The 27,749-nt window shown below is 40.2% G+C and overlaps 2 protein-coding genes across 2 annotated transcripts; both read right to left on the reverse strand.

The window, feature by feature from the left end:
* Nucleotides 1-874: 874 nt before the first annotated feature.
* On the reverse strand, nucleotides 875-3,188 carry LOC129704521 (forkhead box protein E3-like). The gene has a single exon (XM_055647688.1). The coding sequence runs from the start codon at nucleotides 3,119-3,121 to the stop codon at nucleotides 2,225-2,227; it is 897 nt and encodes a 298-aa protein (XP_055503663.1). The 5' UTR covers nucleotides 3,122-3,188; the 3' UTR covers nucleotides 875-2,224.
* Nucleotides 3,189-7,896: 4,708 nt separating this feature from the next.
* eif4e3 (eukaryotic translation initiation factor 4E family member 3) lies at nucleotides 7,897-26,926 on the reverse strand. Its single transcript, XM_055647689.1, has 6 exons — nucleotides 26,812-26,926; nucleotides 15,399-15,493; nucleotides 15,164-15,224; nucleotides 13,612-13,678; nucleotides 11,779-11,934; nucleotides 7,897-10,559 (listed from the first exon to the last, which is right to left on the reverse strand). Exons 2-6 carry the CDS (start codon nucleotides 15,422-15,424, stop codon nucleotides 10,513-10,515), a joined length of 357 nt encoding a protein of 118 aa, XP_055503664.1. The 5' UTR covers nucleotides 15,425-15,493; nucleotides 26,812-26,926; the 3' UTR covers nucleotides 7,897-10,512.
* Between the last annotated feature and the right edge of the window lie 823 nt (nucleotides 26,927-27,749).

Consider the following 27,749-nt stretch of genomic DNA (forward strand, 5'->3'; position numbering starts at 1 on the left):
AGGATATAATCCGGACACAACAATATTGACTAAAGGCCATCAAGATATGTTTCCCATTAAATTACATTAAGTTGTCAGCTATTTTTATTTGTTCTAAGTACTTTCAATAACAGTTTTGTTAGACTACGCCATTACAACCGACGTTGGGCATGTTACATGACAGAGGTTTGAAGATATTATTTTCTAAATGGAATTTGATTATTTGTTGATCTAAATTAAAACCACCGACAACTATATATTGACATGTTTACTGTCAATTAAGATAACACGGTTTCCTTTGCAGTTTTTAGGCTATTCAATATTAAACTGAAGGTTTGTCTAATAAAATAAAAACTCGACGTGTTTGAAACGCTTTATGTCGAGGTCAATCGACACCATTGTTTGCTAGTTTCTTTAATCTACGCGGCGCCTGTAGTGAAGAGAGCCAAATTACTACTCGCAACTCGTTATTAAAGCGCGTTCTTGCTTTCTGCAGAACAAGACTTATCCAAGAAAGAGCTCATAAAAGAATAAAAAGGTTATAAACGGGGCCACAGCTTGTAGTGGAACTGTTAACACGTTTGTGTTTGAACGTGCAATATCAACAAACACCCCGAGTGTCATTTTAATCATTACTTTGTAGGAGTATCAGTGGGTAAAATTAGTTACGAACTCCAAGGGTTATTTATTAAGCCTCAAAAACACAAACTAGTAAAATATGTGGATGGATGGATGGATGGATGGAAGAGGCCAAAAAGTTGAACGGAAGCAAAGAGCAAAACCTCCCACATCTCGTTTTGAAATGATAGACACAAGATGCTGGAGTAACTCCGCGGGACAGGCAGCATCTCTTGAGAGAAGGAATGGGTGGTTTCGGGTCGAGACCCTTCTTCAGAGACTGTGTCTATTCTCGGTTTAAACCAGCAACTGCAGTCTTATTGTTACGCTACTCGTTTTGAAATGCCTTATAAACAAAAATACAGCGAGACTTGATCGTCAACTCGGCGAAACGAGAGAATGCAGATGCTGGAATCTTGGGGCGGGGGGTTTAAACAAAGTGCTGGAGGAAATCAGTCTGAAGCATCAGTCTGAAGAAGGTCCACACCCGAAACGTTACCTGTCCGTGTTCTCTGGAGTTGCTGCCTTGACCCGCTGAGAATTTTGTGTCTTTTTTTGCTGGACTAACTCAGCGGGTCAGACAGCACCTGTGGAGGGGAATGGGAAGGGGATGTTTCGGGTCGAGACCCCTTCTTCAGACTGATAATCATCGCTAACTCCTCGCTCGATGTAAGGGCATTAACCGCGTGGTTACAGCCACGAAACGTTGCGTACAGTCCTCGGGAATGTATCTCAGATAATTTACTTTTTTCTTGCTTTGGGAAACTTTTTCAGCGAGAATAACTTTAGTTAACATTTTCCTGTGGTCATTTGCTGTAGATTCATAAAAGCAATGTTTTATATGTATCTTGAGATGGTAATATGATGATGTAGTTACAGCAGTCTCGGCGAATAAGCCAGTGGTGTGTTCCCGACTTAACTTCGATCTAAGACAGACACAGAATGCTCGAGTTACTCAACTCAGCGGGACAGGCAGCACCTCTGGAGAGAAGGAATGGGTAACGTTTCGGGTCGAGACCCTTCTTCAGACACTGTCACAATCCTACAGTGTGCGAAATTCCTAAAAGCGGCGGCGTGCTTTTATAATGAAGGCAGCCAGGCATGATGTGGTGTGCAATGAAAAATCAACAAATGAGATTACGCGCAATCCAAAACATTTTTAATTGCATTGTAAAGGAACCTTTAACATACAAGGGTAATTCCTATGAAAGAGAAGGGCCATGCATTTACCAGTAAACAATCCACATCCAATTAAACAATAGATACACAGAAAATGGAACAGCCAGCACTTACTGAATAAGTTCAGCAACACTCGGAGAAGGGTGAATGTGGACAGTGTCTGATTCTTGGGAATTATTTGGAGAGCAATTTGCGTAAATTTGCGAGAGAGTAAAAAACGATTATTTATCAATTCTATCTTATTCTATTTGTACAATTTTGACTCGATTACCGAAGTCGATGCTGAGTTAATTTGCTACAAAGCATTTGACATTCGACACGATTTTCAGAGCATTTATTGCATTAATTCAATGGCATGACTACACAAATGTACACCTATTTATACAAGACAAAGAGCGACGCTAGAAACGATACACTTGGTGGTTAAGGTCTGAAAGCCCATATATTGTCAGTTGTCGGCAGCTTTGAAGAAGTTTGGAGCGGAGGCGCTCTCCATTAAACTCTGCTGCCACTGTGGCCCCGGGCCCGGGGCAGTTGGCAACACCAGGCCGGTATCACTCTCAGCCCCCGGGTTCCTGCAGCCGTGATACCACCGCCAGAAGGGGTTGGTGATGTACTGTCTGTAGAGCACCTCGTCCAGTCGGTACGCCCTGCGCTCCTGCTCAGTGTACGGCGAGTACAGCGAGCTCAGGGCTAGGGGCTCCACCGGGAATGGGCAGCTCGGGAAAGGCCCGGCCAATTTGGTTTCCAGCTCCTTACTTCGACCCCTCCTCCGGCACCTCCGCCGCTGCCTGAAGTCTCCTTTGGAGAAATCATCCAGGTTGGAGGGATGAATGCTCCAGTAGTTGCCTTTCCCGTCCTCGCACCTCCCGGCTTTAATAAAACACTCATTGAGAGAGAGGTTGTGGCGAACGCTGTTTCTCCAGCCCTGGCCACGACCTTTGTAATAAGGAAACGTCTCTTCAATGTATTTGTAAATGGAGCCAAGATTCAGCCTCTTGCTGGGAGAGGTTAGAATGGCCTTGGCGATCAGAGCGATGTAGGACATTGCTGGTTTCTGCTCCTGGCCTGGCTTTTCATGCAGGACCTCTTCCCCCGTGACCGGGTCGGTGATGTCCCCCTCAACGGGATTCTCTGCAGGCTCCTGGTAGCACCTGTCCTCTGACTCGTTCTTCCAGTACGCTGTCCCCTTGGCTTTGGGCGTCTCAGCCTCGGCCACGAACGGTAGCGAGGGGCAGGTAGGAAGGAGGTCTCCATCTCCAGCGGGTCCCTCATGTCCCAGTGTCTCCGAGTCAGCAAACGGTCTAAAGAATGCGGCCTTGGTGTCCACGTTTACCGATGCCATGGCACCCTCTCAGCCCCTGCCTCGGACTCTGGGTTCGTCTGACACAACGGGAGGAAGGAGAACGCTGACCTGGTTCCTTGTCCGAGTTGCTGGCTGGGGGTAGGTGAGATGACAGGGAGGGCGAGGACGGTGGATAGCTAGGGGCTGGACAGGAACCGCCCACCCACCCTCTGCACAGGTAGAAGGGAGGGCGAGCCCAATCACCTGCCAGTTCATCCCCCATTGCGCCCAAATCCAACCTTCCACTTGTCTCTTAACTCAACCTATTTGGCCACCAATGTCCAGCCCATATCTTTTATGGGCGCAACATTTAAATTATTCTCCGTGGGCCGTAAACATCAAGCTGTGAGGATAGACATGTGCAGGAAGGAACAGCCGATGCTGATTTCACACCGAAGATAGATAGATAAGTAGCTTTTTCCAACTTCAAGTAATCCTTGCATCCTCTCTACCTCAATCCCTCCTCCATCCGAGTCATCGTACCAGTTTCACTGTGGTCCTGTTGAGTGTCACTGTCTGTATAAATCGTTATCACCTAGCGCAAGCCAACAATGGGCCATTGTGGGCTCCACTTTCCTTGATCATCGTTCCTTTTTGCATATCTTCCATCCATTCGTTCTATGTTCCGTCTATATCTCTAATTTTCCTTACCATATAACCATATAACAATTACAGCACGGAAACAGGCCATCTCGGCCCTACAAGTCCGTGCCGAACCTTTTTTTCCCTTAGTCCCACCTGCCTGCACTCACACTTGACTCTCAGCCTGAAGAAGGGGTCTCGAACGAAAACGTCACCTGTTCCTCATCTCCAGAGATGCTCCCTGGCCCGCTGAGTTACTCCACCTTTCTTTGTCTGTCAGCAGTTGAAGCGAGTTCCACTTCTGTGTGTCGGACAGGCAAATACATAAGGCCGACGGTGCGAAGAAGGGTCTCTACCCGAAACGACGCCTGCCCAGTTGCTGCTTGATCTATGGAGTTACTCCAGCACTTTATGTTTCGCTCAAGATTCCACCATCTGTGTGGAATGAGCTTCCAGTGGAAGTGGTGGAGGCAGGTTCGATTTTATCATTTAAAAATAAATTGGATGGGTATATGGACGGAAAGGAATGGAGGGTTATGGTCTGAGTGCAGATAGATGGGACCAGGGGAAAATAAGTGTTCGGCACGGACTAAAAAGGCCGAGTTGGCCTGTTTCCGTGCTGTAATTGTTATATGGTTATCTGTACATAAGGGATCTACAGATGCTGGTATATACACGACGTGTAGGAGTAACTCAGCGGCTCAGGCAGCGTCTCTGGAGAAAAAGAATGGGTGACTTTTCAGGTTTTCAAGCTAAAAGTAACCTTCGTGTAAAAACATGAAATCGTACAGAGGGAAAATTTTCAAGAGAGCGGAAGATGGTTAACTGAAGATGGAATTAGCGAGAGGTTTTCAAAATAATACCCAGAGCTTCTGCCGCATCTTTTCCAACCTCGAAAACACCTTGGCTGTAAGAAAAACCCACAGCTCCCAGGGAACTTGTACGGCGTCTCGGTGGAGAAAGTCCAAGTTGTTGTACAGGAAGGAACTGCAGATGCTGGTTCACACCCGAAGATCGACCACAAAATGCGGAGTCAGGCAGCGTCTCTAGGTAGAAAGAATGGGTAACGTAGAAAGGACTCGGTCCGAAACGTCACCCATTCCTTAGAAACATAGAAACTAGGTGCAGGAGGAGGCCATTCGGCCCTTCGAGCCAGCACTGCCATTCGTTGTGATCATGGCTGATCGTCCCCTATCAATAACCCGTGCCTGCCATCTCCCTTGACTCCACTAGCCGCTATCTAGAAATGCTGCCTGTCGCGCTGAGTTACTCCAGCATTTTGAGTCTATCCAAGTTACTGTAGTTATTTTTACGAGGTAGCAATGGTAAACCAATACCCAGCATGTTGCAAAATATAAGGCATTTGCAATATGAATATTTTTTTTACTAATGATAGGCGTATATTAATGGCATTGATTTCTGCTCCAATAACAACCTGCACCATGAAAAGGCTCTTTACTAATCGGATCGAGACAGCAACAAGAACATTAATGCTCATAAACCTCGATAATCTCTCACCGTTGTCATTTGAGAGACATGTATAGTTCGCTGGAACAATTAAGTAGGGCATAATTTAAAAAAAAATGATGCTGGTTTTACAGTCCAGCATTTTTTGTCAATATTTTGCTGTCACCGGTAGAATTAATCTTGGCAGCATCTTTCATCTGATGTTAAAAATATCTGTTAAGGTTTGCTTTTCATGTTTTCTGTTTGACGAGTCCACCGTCACTTCAAAAGTTTGCGATTATTTGTCTGTACATGTTTAATACATTGGTGACATTACTTGATTTGTGAAAGATATTTTTGATAAACCTAAAAGTCCCATTAATTTACACTCATTTCATGCTAACCCCATTCTTTATTAAACATTTTCTACCCACATGTGAGGATCATTGACAAGGATACCATTTATTCTCAAATTATACAAATTTCCTACCTCGAATCATTAAAAGAGCGGAGATAAGACACAAAATGCTGGAGTAACTCAGCGGGACAGGCAGCATCTCTGGAGAGAAGGAATAGGTGACATTTTGGGTCGAGACCCTTCTTCAGACTGAGATTATGCTCGGCTTTGAGAGTAAGGATGGGGCTTGCTGCCTGCAAGACTTTGATGTAAAGTCCATACAAGATTGGAAGTTTTGCTTCCATTGTGCAAATATTTTGGTCAGTCCACCTAAAGAGTACTGCTTTCTAGAAGTATTACATTACCTTCCACAGAGGTTATCCAATCAAACTCCCATCACCTGCCACTTGAATATGAAAGATCCTATCAAAAATATGCAAAAAAATTATAAAAACGATGCTAGAAGCTTCTCTGGAGAGAAAATGGCCGTTTTGTTGGGTGAAAACGAGAAGCTAGCGCGATTTGGGTGGGGGAGGGACAGAGGGAGAGGGAATGCCGGGGCTACCTGAAGTGAGAGAAATCAATATTCATACCACTGGGCGAAATCTCATTAAAAGAGTGGAATTTAATACATTGTTTACAGGGTAATTGCTTATGTTTTGGGGCTGTTGTGATTGTTCGCTGGTGAGACCAAGTGATAAAAGTAACTGTTCCTAAATCTTAAGACCTCCACATTGAAATAGCCACGATCATAAAACTTGTTCCAAATGTACTGGCCACTCTTTGCCAATAATTGTGAACATGGATGGATTCGGATAGCAGACAGGAACGCAAGTTGTGGAAGATTCCCAGCAATTATGGTGGGAAGACTGTCCATTGAATTTGGGGTTGGGGGGGACAGACTTTAGACCACCAAGACGCACCGAGCAGCCTAACTAGCATTATCCTAAGTACTAGGGACAATTTACACTTTTTACCTGTCAATTTTTACAAACCTGTACATCTTTGTAGTGTGGGAGGAAACCGGAGTACCCGGAGAAACCCACGCGGTCACAGGGAGAACGTACAAGGTCCATACAGGCTCCACCCATAATCAGTATCGAACCGGGTCTCTGGTGCTGTAAGGCAACTCTACCGCTGCGCCACTGTGTTACCCAGCAACTTGAATGAAAGGTATGCAGAAGGACAAATGAAAGTCAGCAACAATGATAGCGATGGCACCCACAATGGTCCATCCTGTAGAGTTGGTGATAAACGGTGGTCCCACAGGTTGGATTGATCACCTCCAGCCTTCAACTCTGCAGATCATATTCAAGACTTGCTTTTCTTAATTATTCTTTTGTCAAGGCTCAGTTATTTCCCAATCTAGTCACAAAATGAAATGTTACCGATCTAGGCTAATTTCATCAATATCAGCAGGTGTGGTAAGACTTTGAGAAATAGTGAGCTTTGGATAACACAAATCTGGATTTCTTTAAAAGACTGTGAATATGAAATAGGAGCCTAAGGCCAAGAGCATTTTTATTCTTCAAGAAAAATGGATATTGAGGCAAGGCTGACAATGATTTAATTGAATGGCAATCTATGTTCAATGGCTTGTTTGTATGTTTTTATATTGGTAATTAATAATTTGTACCTCTATACCCAGAGTTTAGTTTAAAGGTGAAGCATGCCAAACAGCCCCGTCGGCCCATAGTCCACACCAACCAATGATCACATGTACACTAGTTCTACATTGCCCAGAGCATGCAGGATGAAAAACGGTGATCATTTTACAGAAGCCAATTAATCTATAAATCTGTTCTCTTCCACTTAGTCGTCTAATCAAGAAACTCCAAACACAGACAGAATAGTACAGAAACCGAACCTTTGGCCCTCAATGACTGTGGCAAACATGATGCCATATTAAACTAACCTTCACGACTGGCACACGATCCATATCCGTCTATTCCTTGCATACCAATGTGCCTGTCTCAAATGTCACCATCGTATCCACCTCCATCCTTGTCAGCTGCGGCACAGCTGAGTTTAGTGATCGTATTTGATTAAAGACTAAGATACATTTTTTGTGACGCAGCCGTATCATTGCTGCCTGACAGCGTCCTGACAACGGATGTCTATGGAATTTGAATATTCTCCCTGTGACCCCAGTGGGGTCTCTGGCTGCTTCGGTTTCCCCTCACATCGCAAAGATGTGCAGAGTTGTAGGTTAAGTGACTTCTGTAAAATTGGCCCCAGTGTGCAGAATAGAACTAGCGTAGAGTGGACTCAGTGGGCCAAAGGGTCTGTTTTCACATTGTATCTCTGAACTCAAACCTTTATAAGAAGTCACAGAAAGTGAGAGCATCACAGTAATGCATATTTCTTTTTATTCAATAGATGCCAAATGAACAAGCAAAATTCATAAATGGCATACAAGTACGGCAGTACTAATAGGATTACAAAATATAAATATCAAATCTGTAGCATTTTTGATAACCTTGAGCACACATGGTACCAGCTTTTACATTAATTTAACATAAAAATTCTGCAAATCAGATATAAAAGCAGAAAATGTTGGAACCACTTAGTGGATCAGGCAGCATCTGTGGAGAAAGAAACCATGTTTCAGGTCAAAGGCGGTTTTCAACATTGTCTGCTTTTAAATCAACTTTCACACCATCTGTCAGACTCTTAAGTCATATCTTCTGATCCCCATGTTAATGGAATTAAAATATCAATTTATATTTTCATTCTAAACAAATTAATTTTAGAAAAAGTATAAAACAATGCTTTCTAGATACCCACCAAGGCTAAATAACACTATCTCCAGCAGTGTCTTCTGAATTTATACATAAAAAGAAAATCATTTGGGACTTTAATATCATGTATGCTTCAGAACATTGACCATGGATAGTTGAAGCTGACGTGGTGTTGTTACAGTGCAATAGTCAGCTATGATTAATACATTTAAAAATATCTTTATTTTCCAGTCAGAAGAAAATACAATTTGAAATTCATCAGTTGCTGACCTGATTTGCATTGGATCTGGTCTTAAATACCTAGAGATAGACAATATTTATATCTGGGCATCACAAAACTTCAATTCCTATATGAAAAACAGGTTAAAATAGTACAATATGCTTTTGTGATCCATTCATTCATGAAAAAAATCAGTTTGTTTTCATATGTACTGAAGTATACACTATTCACAGTTGTGATTTATCAGTTTATCCTGAATGCTATAAAAATAGGTTGTGCTTTAATCCATTTTACATGTGCAGACCTGGGTAGTTGAGGAAAAACAATGCAGACTGGTATTTTGTAGAATCAGTGCTCAAGAAACGACAGCAGGAAAGCTGTGGTAATTTTGAAGAATCTTGCTTTGTCACAAGTAAAACATGATCCTTCGTGTATAAATGCACAAAGTCATGATTTGATGCTACGTAATATGGATTATGCAGCACTATAGATTTTTTCTATGTATGTTATAAATGTAAAATTAAATTTTAAAATCTAATGCATGGTTCACATTTACAAATATGTTGTTGTTTTTAATTTACAAGGATGCAAGGGGAAAAACATATGGCTACAATGACGATGTTGGTTATTTAAATTGAGATTGAAATGCAGTGATTTATAACATGGTTAAAGACATGGGAATTTCATCTTTACAGATAATACAACTTTTGATGATCAGAAATGCATGTGTCTCCACAATATGTGGGTTCAGACAAGCAGAATTCTTGATTTTATTGAACAAATTATTTCATTGTTCAGTAATCATGATGACATGTGGGAAACCCCTATGATCTTTTCAAAATGTTTCATCCTATGAATAATAATGATCATGATCGCATTACGTATCAAGGCAAATCAAAACAGCTTTAGGAGTATGACCGAATTTATACACTGTGGAATTTCCTGTAGTAAACACCCACATTTACACCATATTTTTGTGCAGTTCTTATTTTATCTTTTTTTGCGGTGGCATTTGAAGATTTGGAGCTTTCAGTCCAAAACCTACCCTCCCCCCACCTCTTCCCCCCAATGCTCTCAAAACAGCATTAGAATTCTTTGGCTCTGTAGTAATGAAAAACACAATCCCAAATAACACCAATGCACTGACTACAGTAAATACTGCATCCGGCAAAACCAACTTCTTCATCACATGCTCATTGTGGACAGCTAAACTAGTGTTGAAACCAATAATTTGCAACCATTTCTTAGCCAACCACCACTAAGATTTTAGTAAGTGATATACGTAAACTAGCACACATGCTACTGCTTTAGATTCTTAATTAACTGAGGGCCAGCACTTCCATGTTATGACTTAAATGTGTGCAAAATTACAGTCAATATACGAAGATGTACAATGAAAAAGTGAAGTAGAAAACAAATTATGCACAATTTGCACTACTTTCTGATGGAACCGTGTCTATCAGTGCAAGACAACCACATAACCAAAGTTATGGTGATTTCCATAATAATGCAGTGCAATCAATATTCCAAAAGGAACAAATTATGATCTATTAAGAACACGGCAATGAACCAGATTTGACTTCAACGTGTGTATCAACATTTCCTATTTTGATTATTTTTCTTTGAGATTAAGCAGCAGGTCTATTATGCTCATTAGTAATGCTGTCAAATACAGTACAAACAGTTAAAACATAATTTTCATTCTTAAAACGGGAATGCAGTCAAAAGCAAAATATAACTTAACATTAAAATAATGAAAATCAAATCAATAGTGGAGAAACACATCTGCCTTTCTTTTTAAACCTAATACAGAAATTATTGCAAGTCACACATTCGCAACAAAAGTGTCAATTTTTCACTTGCTGTTTTTCAGAATTAGTCACCTGATTTTGCTATTTTATCAATGTTCTACTGGAATTCACCTTAGCGGTGATCAGAGTCCGACACTAATTTTACATAGAATTACAATCTCAACACTTGTAATTAAGTATTTGCTGTGAAATTGCTATGGCTTTGCACGACCACGTTCGAAAGCATGATGTTCCACATGAGCTGTAAAACAAAAACGTGGATAGCAGCATTATTCTAGTTAAATTACATTATGAAACTGTAAGAATTTAAAATGTTAGATTATGTGAGTCACATCATTCAACATTTAAAAAAAAAGTCAATCTCAAATATAAATAGCCTATTAACATTAATCCACAGGAAAAAGAGAATTAAATATGTGCACTCAGGAATCAGGTTATATTCGCCTAATGTGTTACATTGTACTCAAGGAACATTGGGGAAATAAATGCCTTTTTATATTTGATGGAAATGTCCTTTTTATTTGGTATCCCATTGTTAAACAGTAATTGGAATAAGAGGGTAAGGGATGTCCCATCTCACAGCAGATTCGAGATGCAATTGGATGAAGAATGAACCTCTTATGAAGGATGAAGTTCTATTTCACAAATAGAATGAGCTACCATTTACAGCTGGAGATCGATTATCATTCAATTTCCTCATATGAACAGTAATACATAAAACCATTGTAAAAAAAAAAAAGACAATTATTTAGATTGATGGGAACACTGCATAGTTAGATTTTCATGTTTTCAATAGGTTCTCAGGACAGGCAAGGCCTCGGAAATAGTTCCAAGTTCTTGGACTACGCTAAAAGACCTAGTATGATGGAATAGTCACAAATGTAGCTGGGGAAAACATACAAGATGGGTAGTGTAATTTGTAGCCTTCGAACACGTATTTTGGTCTGATTTGGTAAATATTTCTTGTGAATCACCCAAAGAACTCAGGATTTTTTCCAAAACACGTTAGAGAACAACTTTGCTTTAATCAAATTAATTTATTCCCCAATTTATTCTTGGGGTGGGAGTGGTACTGACAATGCATGATCATTCTCCATTCTGTTTGCCCTGATATCTTCACAAGTCATATACATATCGGAATTATGTTTATAAGAAACCTCTGGGATTAGTTCACAGAGAGGACCAGTACTTCCAGCTTATTTTTAATATTTTATTTTAAAGATACTACAAAATATTTACTGGATACCTTGCTTCACAAATATTTTAAAATTAATCAAATCAGCATTCAAAGATAAATTTAAGATGAAAGTTAAACGGAAAAATGGTGATGAAAGAAAACCTTGACAGAAGAAAAAAAAAATTGACGTGAGACACAAATAACTTTTATGTAATAATATAAACTGCAAATTGTTAGGATTGAACCAAAAGCAGTTTCATGGCATTTTAGACAGAATACTTACGTTTATAAAACACTGCCTTGAAGGTTACTTTTGGGACAAGCTCATAAATCTTTTGTGTAATAGTTACTTCATTTGCCCCAGCAGCATTTACATTCCAAACTTGAACAATGTCTTCACGGTCTCTAACACTGACACTGACACCAACTACCTCATCATCTGTGTAAATAAAGCAATATCTGAAATAAGCAAAGTTATAGCATATATTATTATATTCTAAGTTTGAAAAAATACATAAGAAATGTGTTGCATGCAGAATATCCAAAATATAATTTAAAATACTTTAGTTTAGAGATACAGCACGGAAACAGGCCCTTCAGCCCACCGAGTCCGCGCCAACCAGTGATCCCCGCACACTAGCACTACGCTACACACCAGGGACAATTCATAATCTTTACTGAAGCCAATTGACCTACAAATCGGCACGTCTTTGGAGCGTGGGAAGTAACCAGAGCACCCGGGGAGAACACACGCGGTCAATGGGAGAATGTGCAATCTCCATACAGACAGCATTCGTAGTCATGATTGAACCTGGGCCTCTGGCGCTGTAAGGCGGCAACTCTACCGCTGCACCACCGAGCTGCCCAGATATGAATATACCCTCATCCATATTTGTAAACTAGTCTCCTATAATGTTGAGCAGTCAAGCGATGGAATGATTAAGATAAACTTTTTAAGCATCATTGCTATTTTGGTTGAGAATTCATACGATAAGATAATTATTTTTAAATGAAACCGTTTCAGTACCATTGCTGATGGTAACAGAAGTGATATTACCCTGTTAGATGATTGGCGCAAAAATGGGTACTATTAAATCATCTGATAAAAATTTAAGTATTAAAAAAAAAAAAAAACTTGTATATACACAATACTCTTCACTGGCCACGAGTGAAGATCTAGGAATGAATTTATGACAGGGGGCAAGAGAAAGGAGGCGACACAGGAGGAAACAGACTGGGGAATAAAATGCTGACAAGAAAGATGACATATCAGAACAGAAAAGCTGGAGGGTAGCAGTGGGATACCCAAGTATGGAACAACAGATGGCAATGGGGTCGACAGCATGTCAGGTATCATTATAAAAGCTAAGTTATGACTAACCTGTTTGCTTTTGTACTTTTGCTGGGTGCTATACAGGGAGCACTCATGGGAGGTTAAAAGGGAGGCAACATTTTTTTTGTACTATGCAATGGGCCCCATGTTTCTCCTTTGAAAACTGTTGAGGAAGGGGAGTTCATTTTTACCTATCATAATTTAATGATGCTGCTGTACAAGAACCACCACAATGTAGGGTATATCTATGAGAAATGTAGCTTTTATCTTCACACAAATCAGAAAATAGACAACAGTAGACAATTATAACGCTCACTAAAGTAAATAGAGTTGTTACAATGCAAAAATGTGTTTAGGGAAGAACTGTTGGATCATTTTGTCTTTTCCTCTCTTCTCGATGTCCATGCACACATTTTACGATTCACCAGAAACAGGGACTGTGACCAATTTTCCTTCTAAGATTACATTTTTCCTTGGGTGGATAGGGTGCAGGAGGTAGTGGGTACAATTTTATATGTAACTGCGCACTCCATCAAAAGATTTCTTCCTCGTGTGAAATAATCCAGGAAAATTTGGAAATGCTGTTCTTTTACACCTTTTTTTTTAAATGGTCCTTTTTCAAGGGTCCAAAACCCATCAATTTAAGATGAGGGAAGAGGCAATCTTGTTTTCTAATGAATATACAACACTCAAAATGCATGTTTCTAATCTTGAACAGATTAACACAATAAAAATCATTACAAGTACCAAAGGTAATATTGTCACCCATAAGCCTGACCTTACCTACAGTGCAGCAATCTACAAACTGTTCACCAATCGTGGCCAGTAATAATTCTTTCCAAACAGCAGGCTGTCACAAGAAACAGATAAAGAACTCTTCTTAGGAATGTATTTTTAAATTACCTACTGTTAAGGAAATTACAAATATGGATGCTCAAATTCGAAAGATTTAATCATCTAAGCAAAATGAAAATGCAGTCAGAATGAAGCTGAAAAAAATTGTTTGCATAAATGCAGAAAAATTGAACTGATAATGTATATTAAATTAAAACAAAATGTATCCACAGCCAATAAAAAACAGCTTAAATAGAATAAAGATTTACTTCTTCAAAGAGTGTTTCACAAATTGTTTTAAAATACTTTACAGTCAATGAGTGTTTAAAAAAAATATTTATATTACAATAATAAAAGAAGCAGGTTAATGATTTTGTGCAACAATCTCTCACAAACTGCTCTAGTGATTAAATTATACTTTTACATGTTATTTTAGAGATAAAGATTCCTTGGCTTGAGCAATAAATCCCTTTATTCTCAAATGGCAACATGAGGTTTTTACATCTGCCTCACATCGTGTTCGCAGTACAAACCCACCACTGAATTTCCGGCACCCTTGGTTCCAGAGCCGTGCCGGATTATCTGCTTTGTTTAGCTCCTTAAAGCAAATTCAACCAAAAATGTATGCAGACAATACTCTCTGAATGCAAGTTGGAAGATTGCAACTGGGTGCAACCAATATATAAGCCATGCTGACATCAATAAATAAAGCAAAGTACTCCCATGCTTAGATATTTATGTACAGCATCTAAGTATCTGCTAGGTCCAGTACACTCAACTTTTACCATGGCTTAGATTGGATTAGATTCCTTTATTGTCATTCAGACCTTTCGGTCTGAACGAAATTTTGTTTCCCTGTAGTCATACATATAATAAAAAAGGACAGTTTCCCACAAGAACAATTTTCTTCCTTGACCTCAGAACATTCTGGATAAAAGTCAATTGTAGACAGCGGGACCCCCGCACAAACATTAAAATGATAAACACCCGAGGTTTTGTGGAATATTTTCTTTGATATGTATTTAGGGGAGGGATAGGAGTCTGGGGGCCCAGGGAAATTAGTTAATTTGCAATAACCAGTTTCCATTCAGCTTTGCATGCTGCACTGGTAGCCATTTAAATGCATTAGTTGGCATCTCCTATCTCTATTCCATGGGAGCTGCAGAAAAAAACTCTATTTCTGCTTCCAGATAATTCAACTATCCTGTTCCAATTTATCCCTTCTTTAAAATTTCCCTTTCATTTGTGGTTTGCACTATGTGCAAAGCTTTGCAAAATTTGTAAAACATCTTAAGCAGAGTAAACACCTTGTGCCGCAGACAAGATCCCTGTTATAATATTTGGTCACGTGTTAAATCTACTCATGGTAAAATGCTATTTAAACTGCCAAGCAACACTCCAAACAGTAGGTGGTGATGCAGAACAAGTTTCAGCAAAGTCTTATTTAAAAATATATATTTTAACTGAGAAGGGTGATTTATTACTTTTCTGAAATGCTTACAGTATGCTCTTTTGAAATTTTCATTTTCCACATTCCTCCTTTGGCATTACTCTCATCTTCCCTATGAAAAATACAACACAAAAAAAATCACTTTTAAGGCATTACAATGTTGTATTTGATTAGTGCTCTGAATTGCTTTAGTTATTGGTAATGGCATCGGTTTATTGTTGTCAGAATTAAAAACTTTGTTCCATGTGGTAGCCAAACAAATTATTTATTACAACCAATTACCTACCACAGCGGCCGTCTCTCTCCTCTCATTAGGTGGTAACTACAACGCAAAGACAATCTAGTCACTGCAGGGATGTTATTGTAGACACTCCAGAAACTCTGAGGAGACAAAGAAAATAAGTTCAAAACAAAATATATTTTGGACAAGAGAAGTACGATATTCAAATTATAAATATTCTACTATTCCAAATGTTCAAATGAACACCGCATTTTAATTTCTATTATAAACAAGCTACACAAGAATTAAACAAACATTGTCCTATGGAGATACAATAAATGTTGTGATTGATCATCCTTGTACCAAGATCAGACCACATACAAAATGGGTAAAAGTGCAGAAATGGGACGCTTGTACTCATTGGCAATGTTATTATAGATATTATAGTAGGTACATTGTTCCAACATTATAAAACCATGGCTAAACCAGACAATGTGTTTCAACATTCTAATCAACACACTGCAGGAAGGACATGGCTGCTCTGGAGAGAATGCAGAGGAGATTCACATGCATGTTTGCAATACATTTGATATGGGATAAGATTGGATAAGCTAGGCTTGTTTTCCCTGGAGCAAAGGAGGCTGTGGGGTGACTTGGAGTCAGTGTCATGCAGCATGGAAACAGGCTCTTCGGCCCAACTTGCCCATGCTGACCAAGATGCCCCATCTAAATTATTCCCACCAATCCATGTTTGGCCATATCCCTCTTCTAAACCATGTGCCTGTCCAAATGGGATTTGGTCAACAAGACATTTACTGCAATCAGGATAAGTTATTATAGTTACTTAGTGGCTTGCTTTCCGTTTGTTCGACAGAGTGCCATTGACTGAAGGCTGATGTTTTAAATAACTGATAACAAAAATCAAAGCTCAACAGCAATGCATTTTTGCTATAATAGCAACCTGAGAATCCACTGATCAACGTCTGTTTATCATCCTGGGGCTTAGAGCTGTAGACTACGTACTACTTGTCACTTGATCGTTCCACAAGTTGCCTGCGTATGTTACTCATGGCAATAAAGCAAAGGAGGTTGTTTATTGTAGACCGTGGGTTCATGGCTGCTTTCAGGTTACACAAGGTCAATATGTGTAATTACGCATGAGCCACAAACAGAACCACATTAAGGGCCTGTCCCACTTGGGCAACATTTTTGGCGTCAGCCTGAAAAGAGGTTGTCATGGCTTTACGCGGGGTGATGCATGTAATGACACGCGGTGTCTCCCTGCCGCCGCTGGATTTTGGAATGTTCAAAATCTTTCCGTGACATCTGCGTGTCTTATGTCGCACGTTGACGTAGGCTGTCCTGCGGGTGACGCCCGGTCACGACCTCAGCTAATTCATTTTGCGTCATCATACGTCATTTGAGCGTCGCACCACGTGATAATGAGGGTATATAAAGCGCCGACTTTCAAAACCTTTTTCACTTGCAATGGAGACCATCAGAAAATGGCACCCAAGGGAAGCAGGGTTCATCAGAAGAGCAAGGCACAACGAAAACCAACCATGCAGGAGAAGACCCAGGTTCAGCAGATTGAGGTCCAGGAGGAGGAGACCATGGAGGTGAACATGGAGGGGGCTCATGGCCACAGCACCACCCCACTCAGGGCCACATTTTCTAAAGCTGCTGCTCCTGCTGCTGTTGCCGTAGATTGGGATTCCAATTTTGCTGAGGATACTGATGCCTCAGTTGAGATCAAGAAGAAGAGGCAAATGGTAACCAAGCCATATGATTTCAGCAGGGAACAAGGGGGGGGGGACTTGGTAGATTGGTATTAGGCCAACCCTGAGCTGTATGATAAAAACAGCAGACATTTTAGAAACAAAGTACGTGCTGCTTGAGACCAAGGCGAAGGAGTTCCCTGACTGCACTTGTAAGTACACACTTAACTTTGTTGTTTGCCTGCATTTCTGTCATTATAATTACAATCACAATTAAAATTACAATTTGTTCCACACTAATCTTCATTCATTCTATGTTTTCACAGACGACCAACTGTGCCAATGGTTTAAGAGCCAGAGGACAAGGTACGGCATGCTGTTGCACAGTTTGCACAAGTCTAGCTCTGGCAGTAAATTTGTGACCCAGAGGCAACTGTGGATAGTCGATAAATGGGTGTTTATAAAGAACCATATCATTTGAGTGTAGTGGAGGCAGAGCACCAAGAAGGTGATTATTTAAAAAAAATATTATGACATTGATAATTTGATTGTCATCTTGCTTGCCACGTCCTGATGGCCTTGAAAATTTGTGATACAAGGAGAAACCACAGTGTGCCATCTCCAGTGAGGATGAGCTTGATCCTCTTGAGGGACCCTCTGGATCCACCACCCCAACAAGTCAGGAGCACAGCAAGAGGAAACAGACCATTGCCATCCCCACTGCAGGCTCCAGCACAACTGCGGCTGAGGAAGAAGAGTCCAGACAGGCAAGTCAGTTGATTATCAAAGAAGTAAGTGCTTTTGGGTGCAGGTAGGTGGGACTAAGGGAAAAAAAAGTTGTTCGGCACGGACTTGTAGGGCCGAGATGGCCTGTTTCCGTGCTGTAATTGTTATATGGTTATATGAATCATCAGCAGATTTCTCACCCTTCCATCCATTTTTCTCCCGTTTCCCAAAAAATTACTTACCTGTATCGTACTCTTTTGTTGCAGATCGTGCAACAGGCAAAGGCGACAACAGGCACCATGAACACCGTGGCACAGCCAAAGACACCACACGAGAGGATGGTTGAAACATTCTCAGCGTTCTTAAAAGAGATGTTCCACATTTCTGAAAACGAATGGGTTAGCTACTCCATGGAGGCCTTTGCCTTAACAAGGGCCCACAGACTCTCTCAGCCGGTAAAATTTCCTAATCAAAGTTTGTGGAATTTATAAAACGTTTGACTTTTAATAATGCTTTTGTATGAATTACTCACTATGAATTCATTGGTGTTGCAGAGTCTGATGCGGCACATGGCATTCATGGGTCACCCGCAAATGGGGATGATGGCACCACAACATCAGCATGCTCGCCATGTATAATGTGATACCGTTTCTGAATCTGACTCAAGATTATCTGTGACAGCTTGTGAAAGGTTGTGATTTAATTGCCTCCCAATTCACATTGATAGGTTTATCCACAGGCAATAACGGGATCACGGTACACGGCATACCCACCGATGGCAAGTTCACCCAACATCGGGGCACCCAGCTCAACGGCACATCAGGCAGCAACAACTTCCACGGACAGTACCTAGCAGCTTCCAAGAAGAGCTTATCAGGGAAACCCAGCTGGACCCCAGGAATACAGCAGCCTGGATACACCCATACACACACTAGTGACACCAGCATTTCCAGCCAGATTAGAGAGTCGGGACTCGAGTGTGAACTTGAGTCTGAATCTCTCTGATTATTTGGCTGAAGATAGCCGGGGCAAAGTGCCCATAAAAAATAAAAAAGTACATAAAAGTACAAAGCACATTATTAAGAACATCTGAAATGATGTTCTTTCTAATGTGGTGAAAAATAAAGATATTTTGCTGATTATTGTTAATTAGAACCTCCACTTGTGGAATTTGTTGGTTTAAAGGAATACCTGCAGTATCCAGAGGGAAAACAAATGAAGCGTGTAATTTAAATGAACTGTGCTCTTCAGCTTTGGTAAACTTCCTTTAAATACAACTGCCTTATAAGTCCATCTGTTTCATGCAACACTTGCAAGGCTGGTACAGTAATGGATGAGGAAGTGCCAACATATTGTGGAAAAAGAAACATCTGATTTTACACCACTTTATTATTCATTGAAGCATGAAAATCTGAAATTCCATGGGAATAAGAAGTATGAATTGCCTGTATATGTAGCAAGGAGAGATATTAAGAGATGGGAAGTTGAACAGATGGTCAAATACAGCATACGCTAAAAGCAGTGTCTTCACTCTGTGTTTTCTAGTATCTTACTGAGTTAATCTGGTATTGCTCAGGATTGTCAATATAGCTTTTAGTCACATTTAATATTGACAAGAAAACACCTACTGAGCAAAACGAAACAGAATTAAGCATTAGCTTTTTGATTAAAAACTGAAATTAATGGAAGTATTTAGCTGGTCAACAGAGCAACAGACATGATTTCAGGTGACAGGCCGTATCGGATTATCCATTCTTAAAGCACTTGTAAAAGAATGTTCTCACAGTTTAAACTGTCAGATTAGATTGCTAGGTGTTGAAACTAAAGACCCAAACTGTGAAAATGTAATCTTGGCAAATTCTTTCTTGCACAGGAGATTATTAAAGGCAATAAACCTACTTGTCTTGGGCAGTGCAAAAGGAAAGCTAGCTCCTAACATTACAGACTAGGTGATCCCAGCACAATAGTACCACATGCATTAGGTTCAGATTAGGTCTAATGTATATTCTAATAAAACATTTGGGTTCAAGTTGGGCGGTACTGTGCAAGGTAATAGTGATACTTGACCCAGGTGTACACCAATTGCATAGTATAACTGTGCATGCCCTTTCCCTGATCAATAGCTATGTTTATACACATGGGAAGTATATTTTTTCCCCTGTGTTTTCAATCATGCCTTTGAGTCAGGCATGGAATAATTGCAAGCATACCGGCTTGGCTTTAGATTAGCCGTAGTTAGTTTGGATTGTGATCAGGGTTTGACTTTGAGTTTGATCAGACTCTTGATTCATGTTACTCTGCATACCTCCTGATGGAAATGATTATGGAAATACATGGAAAGACAATGATGAGATTTCAATAAGGTTAAACATCCTTACTATTGTTGGAATAATATACATGAGATGCGAGTGTCAGAATATCTTTATTCACAATTTATGAGAAATACCTTGTCGTTAAGACGAGGACAAGTCAAGGGGCAGACTGTTCTATAGATACAAAGCATAAAACCATTTAAAATCATTTTTGACAGGCACATATTTGGAATGGGTAACAGTTATTCACACGCTTGGTGATCCAGTATTCTGCTCTTACCCCGACCAACACAGCCTTATCACTAAAAAAAACAGACATTTAGGTGTTCAAGTTGTTGATTTCATGGGTCAGTGTGATCAGACATGCTTAGCCTGGCACTAATGAGAAACTTTACTGAAGTACTGTTCAGTTCCCACAGTATGAACTGCTGCCCATGATCATGACAAGATGGAATTCCCACAATATCCTCTGGCATGCAATGTGGATAGAAAGTCTTAAGACTGCATAAACTTCTATTAAACCTTAGCCTGGTCGAAACTATTCAGCTCCTTTATTACAATATATCACTAAAAATGCATTTTAATTGAACATCCTGTTTTTAAGAGTTTGGGAATGATTATTTCTTCCTATTCTTCTCCCATTTTTGAAAGCTGAACCTATATTATTCACACATCTGTGTTCCCAGTGTGATTAATGGAAGCATTGCAACCAAAATCAAATTTCTTCACCTGCGAACGCCTGTAAAGCGAGGGTGAATGAAACATTGATCATAAGATAGGTGTGGGAACCCAAGCCGATATTATTTTGTGTTCGTGGCTGCTCAAGATACAATTTAACTTTCCAATGCAGCCTCAGGTAGAATCCGAAAAAATCCACACAAGAATTTTGTGAATCCTTTATTGAATGTTTATGTTTAGGTTGAACTGTTTTTTAGAAACCTAGATATGCAGCAGATGGTCTGAAGCATCATATTCCATCAAAGTGGATGATGCCGATTAGACTGATCAATTAACAGCGCAGGTTCACAAAGACTCCCAAATATTTTGCTATAATTGCAGTTTCTTCCATTAGCCAGACAATAAGCAGATGTCCATTTTTTTGATGAATGTCAATTATCAAGTCCAATTTTATCAAAAATCAAACAACAAAACACAGGCAGTTGACTGATACTACATTACTCAGATGCCAGATCAGTCATCACTGACATTCTTCAGCAGCCAATTGGTTGTTAAGCACAACATTCAAATTAAAAAAAATATTGCCACATCTAACCATTAAAATTGATTAATCTGTACAAACAATGAAAATGCTAGGCCTTGATGTGCAGAATAAATTATAAATAACTGTTCGTAATTATCAAAATTATGGATTGCTTTCCTTATCTGTGAAGCATTCATAGTTAATATTTAAATGCATTCCCTTAAACTAAGATATACTAATGCTAAAGAAACCATTCCAGCTTGAAGAAAATCACTAACATTGCACGTCTTATAATTATACCGTATATTGATAGAATATTAAAAATTCTAGTTTGATTTACTAGCTCAGGCATACTGACAACATTTGTACCAATTTCATAAAATATACCAAATGGCTAGTTATATACAAGACAATTTTTGAACATTCAAACAACGCCTGATATCTTTTATTTTAAGTTTAGTTTGGTTTAGAGATACAGCGCAGAAACAGGCCCTTCAGCCTACTGAGTCTGTGCCAACCTGCGATCCCCCCCACACACTAACAATATCCTGCACACACAACGATTGTCACTTAACTTAATTTATGTAAAGCACTTTGGTGTCAATGCGAGTTGACTTAAAACGTGCTATATAAATAAAACTTACTTACTTACTAACCTACAAATCTGTGCATCTTTGGAGTGTGGGGGGAAACCGGAGAAAACCTATGCAGGTCACGGAGAGAACTTACAAACACCATACAGACAGCACCTGTAGTCAGGATTGAACCCAAGTCTCTGGCGTGGTAAGGCAGCAACTCTACCACTGTGCCCACGTGCCATGCCTGTTTGAATGTTGCTGCACCTCTCATTCACCATCTCAAGAATAATTTGAATTACTGCGCTGGTTGAAAGTCTACAAAGTCTAGGTCTCACGGACCAGGTTGGTTTACCAGAATGTGAAGGGATGCCCCCTCTAAATCCTGCCACCTCCAGCCTCTCAACTCACCTTTCCTGCAATTAATCAATTCTCAGTGAGTGCAGAAGTTATGTATCCAATGATCACTCATTCTAATAGAATCTATGCAGCACATGGATCAATGTAATCAAGCTAATATCTGCAGGTAGTTTGGCAGCCTCTTTTGGGTAGAGGGCAGAACTTCAGTTGAAAATTAAGATCAAATGAACCATCCTTTGATCAGATGTAATCAACTATCAGCAGACCACTCATGAAATCTTGTTGTTTACAGTATCTATCGTTCAAATTACATTTTAATAAGTGAGCTACCAGTAGTTAATATATATTTTAATTGCAAATTAGATTTTTCAGCAATCAGTATATTGTTGGACAGGAACCAATTTATTCAATGAAATCTAGGAAACATGATCATTAATAAGTATCAAAGTCTTTCTTAAAATTTAATTTGTCATATTGCATTTATGTTGTGCCTAAATGTCTGTAGATTAATTGTTTAATAATTAAACAGCATCTTCATTGTACGCATCAAAATAAATAAATAGATTGCAAAAAATTGATCAGCTCAGCAGTTTTTTGCCACTCGGGTGTCATACCTCATAATAAATTGCAGCTTAATATTGTGCCATCTGATGGAAAATGTCATGAACTGCAGGTCCAACATTCCAGTGTTAAAAGTGCTGGACCTCTGAGCAAACACCGTGAACACATGGAAGTTTGGGACTTATTAACAGATTGGAAGACGTCATCTTTTTAAAACATTATTTTGCTTTAAGGTATTTTAGTTAACTTCTTAAAAATCAAATGCCATGTTTAACAGCTTTGGAATATCTCAAATGTCAACTATTTAAAAGATGTTAAAAACAATTACAAGTTGACAAAGCCCTGACCCCAACTTTGCCTCCTGTCAAGGATGTTTGGGTGCTGGGGGATCCTCATAGCACCGCCAATGGGTTGGCACATACTCAGACCAGGCCTTTGAACTTCAAGATGTGATAAAAAGATTGGCAGGTTTACCGTATCTAGAAAATGCACGTTTGGTCTTGAGATGGGGAATGGGTGAGATTCTGGGTAATCAATCAGCCCACAAGATCTGGCTCAGTGAATTCAGCAATCAATTTTCTATCAAAACTTAAGTTTAAAAAAAAAATCCATATTTGATGAGAACATGAGAACTCGTGTTTAAGGAGTGCTCGAATGCAAAGAGCTGAAGTAACTCATCGGGTCAGGCAGCACCACAGAACACATGGACGGGTGAGACTTCGGGTTGGGACCCTTCTTCAGATTGATTGCAATGGGGGTGAGAAAGCTGAAAAGTGTGGACAGGACAAAGCCTGGCGGATACAGGCAAAGGGTGTTTTTTGATTGTCAGATGGGTGGATGAAAAGGAGACAAAAGGGGACTAAAGGAGACAAAGGGGTGTTGAACAGGAGTGAAAATGGAGTCAAATGTAGTTAGAATGAGAGATAGATGGCCCTCCCGCTGGCTTTGCATTTCACCCCTCCTCTCCTTATCGCACTCTTGTGCTTCTTTAGATTGATACTGAGAGTTATACAGTATTAAAACAGGCCCTTCGACCCAACTCGTCCATGCCGACTAAGATGTCCATCTAAGCTAGTCCAATTTGCCAGACATTAACTCTCTAAACCAGGGGTCGGCAACCTTGTTCTGCATAGGGGCCAAGACGCATGTCTGTGAAAGGATGGCGGGCCACATCTACCACGTGTTCACATAGATCCCACCCCTATCCCACCTGGATGGCAGGCATCAAATCACGTGTTCACACAGATCCCGCCCCTTCGAGGACGCCACGGAGTACTGCCCTTAGTTACGGGTGCTCACGAACACGGCGTACCTCTGGTCCATTGCTTTGGCTCTGCCCTGAAGGCGGTGGCTCAGATACTCACTCTCACTCGTCACCGGCATATTGACAACCTCGATCCCGACAGTGAAGCCCAGACACAGAAGGTGCAAGGCCGTACCGGTGGCTTTGCGCAGGATGCGGTACAGCCAGAGCTCGGCCCCGCGGCGGCTGCACAATTTTGTGTCCTTTACATCACCGTGCCTCGAGCCCGGGAGGTACCGCCGGCAATGAAGGAAGTCTGCGGGCCGGATGACTACGAAAAAAAAGTCCGCCTGTGGGCAGGATGATTTCGGGTTACGGGCCGAAGGTTGCCGACCCCTGCTCTAAACCTTTCCTATCCATGTACCCGTGCCAGTGTCTTTTAAATGCTGTCACAGTAACGGTCTCAACTACCCCAACTAGCAGCTTGTTCCATATACCCTCCACCCATGCATTACCATTTCATCTCTAGCCTTTGTTCACCAACCTGTCAATCAAAACAAATACCTTGCCTGTATTCACCCATCACTTGCCAGGCTTTGTCCCGCCGCGTTTCCACCCCTTTCATCTCATTTGCATCTTTCCTTCCCCCACTACAATCAGTCTGAAGAAGGATCCTGACCCAAAATGTGCCTTTCAATATCCTACGGAGATCCTGTCTGACCAACTGAGGTACTCCAACACTTAAGTTTTCTGTACCTATATTTAAGAATTACCAGACTTGCTTTCAACTACTTCAATTCATCTAATGTCTTCTGATTACCTTGAAGGTGACAAATTATCTTTTAATATTAAAAAATGATTTTACATTCCTAATTAAATATCCCTCTTTTCCTTGCAAGCTTTATTTTGTTAAGTCTTTCCTCCTGTTAAGCTCTACTTGAATTTCTATATTGAGGCACTATTAATTGTTAATATAGCTTTGTTTTTCCTCAGGGTATATTTGTCATATAGTTGACATTAAGGTTTTAATTGACTTTGTCAATTTTACTCAATGAATTCCATTTTAAGCCATATCCTATTACAATTCTCAACACCATTTGCTCCATGTTCATATGCAGCTGCCACCAGGCTGGCTTTGTTTCAATCTGGCTTTTAAATAGGTGTGCTGAAAATTTTTAACATAAACCTGTGATGGTGCTCAAGAGGCAGTGACTTAGATCATTTGCAGTTAATTACAAGCGCAGTTGGCAAGCGAAGACTAAGCATTTTTCTACTGGGGATTGGAGACAAGGGAAAAAGAACAAAAATGGCACCAAAATGTACGTTTAAAAAGGGATGTTGAAACAACACACAAGGTCCAATTAACTAACCAAGTCCCAAATGACTCATCTGCTATTTATGTAGTTAACTGTATTTCATTCAGTTGTGCTTTTGTTTTTTTTATAATAAAACCTGAAAGACTCATGTAAAGTTGGTCCTTCAGAGATGCAGTAAGGTTCTAAATATGCCTTGGACTGTAGGAAGGAACTAGAGATGCTGGTTTACACCGAAGATAGACACAAAATTCTGGAACAACTCAGCGGGTCAGGCAGCATCTCAGGAGAAAAGGAATAGGTGATGTTTCAGGTTGAGATCCAATGCCAGTTGAGCAAGCATTGTTCTGACCTTTCAAATTCACTGCCCAAAAAGACATACAGTGAATGATGAACCATCACAACAATGGAAAGAGCAGAATCACATCTCAGCAGATGAAAAAATTTGACAGCAGCCACCAAACACAGCACGATGGGTCTTTGCTGCATCTACTCCAACAGTAGCATTGTACAGTAAACCATAATTTCAAGGGACATCGTTATAAAGGATTTTGGTTATATCAGACAATGTCATCCCCAGCTAGAACTGTCTCCCTGGCCGCTTACAGTTAGGGTGCTCTCCCTCTCCTCTTGGTGCGCCGGATTCCTCGCATAGCCCAAAGATGCGTGGGTTAGTAGCTTAATTAGCTTCTGGGAAATTTTCCCTTGTGTGAAGGGAATGGATGAGAATGTGGGATAACATAGAACTATGATGAACAGGTGGTCGATGGTCAGTGTTTTCATATGTATCGTTAAACAAAATAAATCCTAGAGCTTGGCATTGGACCAGGAGGCTCAGTTATAGCCGAATCAAGTGAAGTGTTTAATCAGCACACGGAGCAACAATGGAACAATGATATGAACATGCAATATACAGATAAATAAAATAATCAAAAAAAATCTGTAAATGACTAACATCAGTTGAAAAAAGTTCATAATGTAATTGACGATAGAAGTTCATAGTTGCTGCAATTAGTATTGTGTAGTGTACACCAGCTTGTTGGTTGCTAGGAAGAAGCTGTTCCTGAACCTGATGGTCAAGGTTTTCAGGCTCATTCTTCCCGACAGTGAGTGCAATAAGAGTGGAACCAGGGTGATGTGGGACTTTGATGATATTGGCTGCCTTTGAGGCAATATTTTTGATATATTCACAACTACAAAATGTTTCTTTGAAAAAGGAAGATTAGCAGAGTAACAATCTAATAAACTCCCAAATATTTCACTACCGAAAATAGAAACATGGACAAAACTACATACAAGTCTGTGCTACAATGACAATCTATTAAACCTCTCCATGTGAGATGCACATCCTACTCTCAATTTGTTGTACTGATGCTTAACTTTCAAAAGCTGCATTGAGTAATGCAAGATCTTGTTTATGACTACCTTTGAATTCCTGCAGTATTAGCAGATAATTAGTTTTCTCCTCACCTGTACAGTTTGCACAGTATAAATTTTCTTCAGGTTAGACTCGCATTCTGCCGCAGTAGTTCCAGGGACCGACCTGAAAACAAAAGTAAAATTAATTTCAGAGCAAAATTATATTACAGGGTATCCAATTGTATTGCAATTAACAGGAGATTGGTACTGTTAGGTGATTGGTAGGGCCATGAAAACTGCTGTGTTTAATTTAGTTTAGAGATACAGTGCAGAAACAGGCCTTTCGATCCACCGAGTCTGCACCGACCAGCGATCCCCACATTAACGCTATTCGACACACACACTAGGGACAATTCACAGTGCCCTCCATAATGTTTGGGACAAAGACCCATAATTTATATACTTGCCACTGTACTCCACAATTTGAGATAAGTAACAGAAAAAAAATCACATTTGGTTAAAGTGCACAGTCAGATTTTATTAAAGGATATTTTTATACATTTTGGTTTCACCATGTAGAAATTACAGCTGTGTTTATACATAGTCCCCCCATTTCAGGGCACCATAATGATTGAGACACATGGCTTCACAGGTTGTGTAATTGCCTTAATCCAGGTATAAGATATATCTGTCATCAGCTGTGGAGGTCTTCCTTGGCCTGCCAGTCCCTTTGCACCTAGTCTTTCCTCCAGTCTTTCTATCACCTTTGGAAACTTTTTTTTGCTGTTTATCAACATGAGGACCAAAGTTGTACCAATAAAAGTAAAATAAGCCATTATGAGACTGAGAAACAAGAATTAAACTGTTATGCCCGTCCCACTTAGGAAACCTGAACGGAAACCTCTGGAGACTTTGTGCCCCACCCAAGGTTTCCTTACTGTTCCCGGAGGTTGCAGGTAGTGGTAGGGAGACTGACAAAAACCTCCGGGAACTGCATGGAAACCTTGGGTGGGGCGCCAAGTCTCCAGAAGTTTCCGTTCAGGTTTCCC

The sequence above is a fragment of the Leucoraja erinacea genome, chromosome 16 (assembly GCF_028641065.1).
Source record: "Leucoraja erinacea ecotype New England chromosome 16, Leri_hhj_1, whole genome shotgun sequence".
Classification (NCBI taxonomy): domain Eukaryota; kingdom Metazoa; phylum Chordata; class Chondrichthyes; order Rajiformes; family Rajidae; genus Leucoraja; species Leucoraja erinaceus.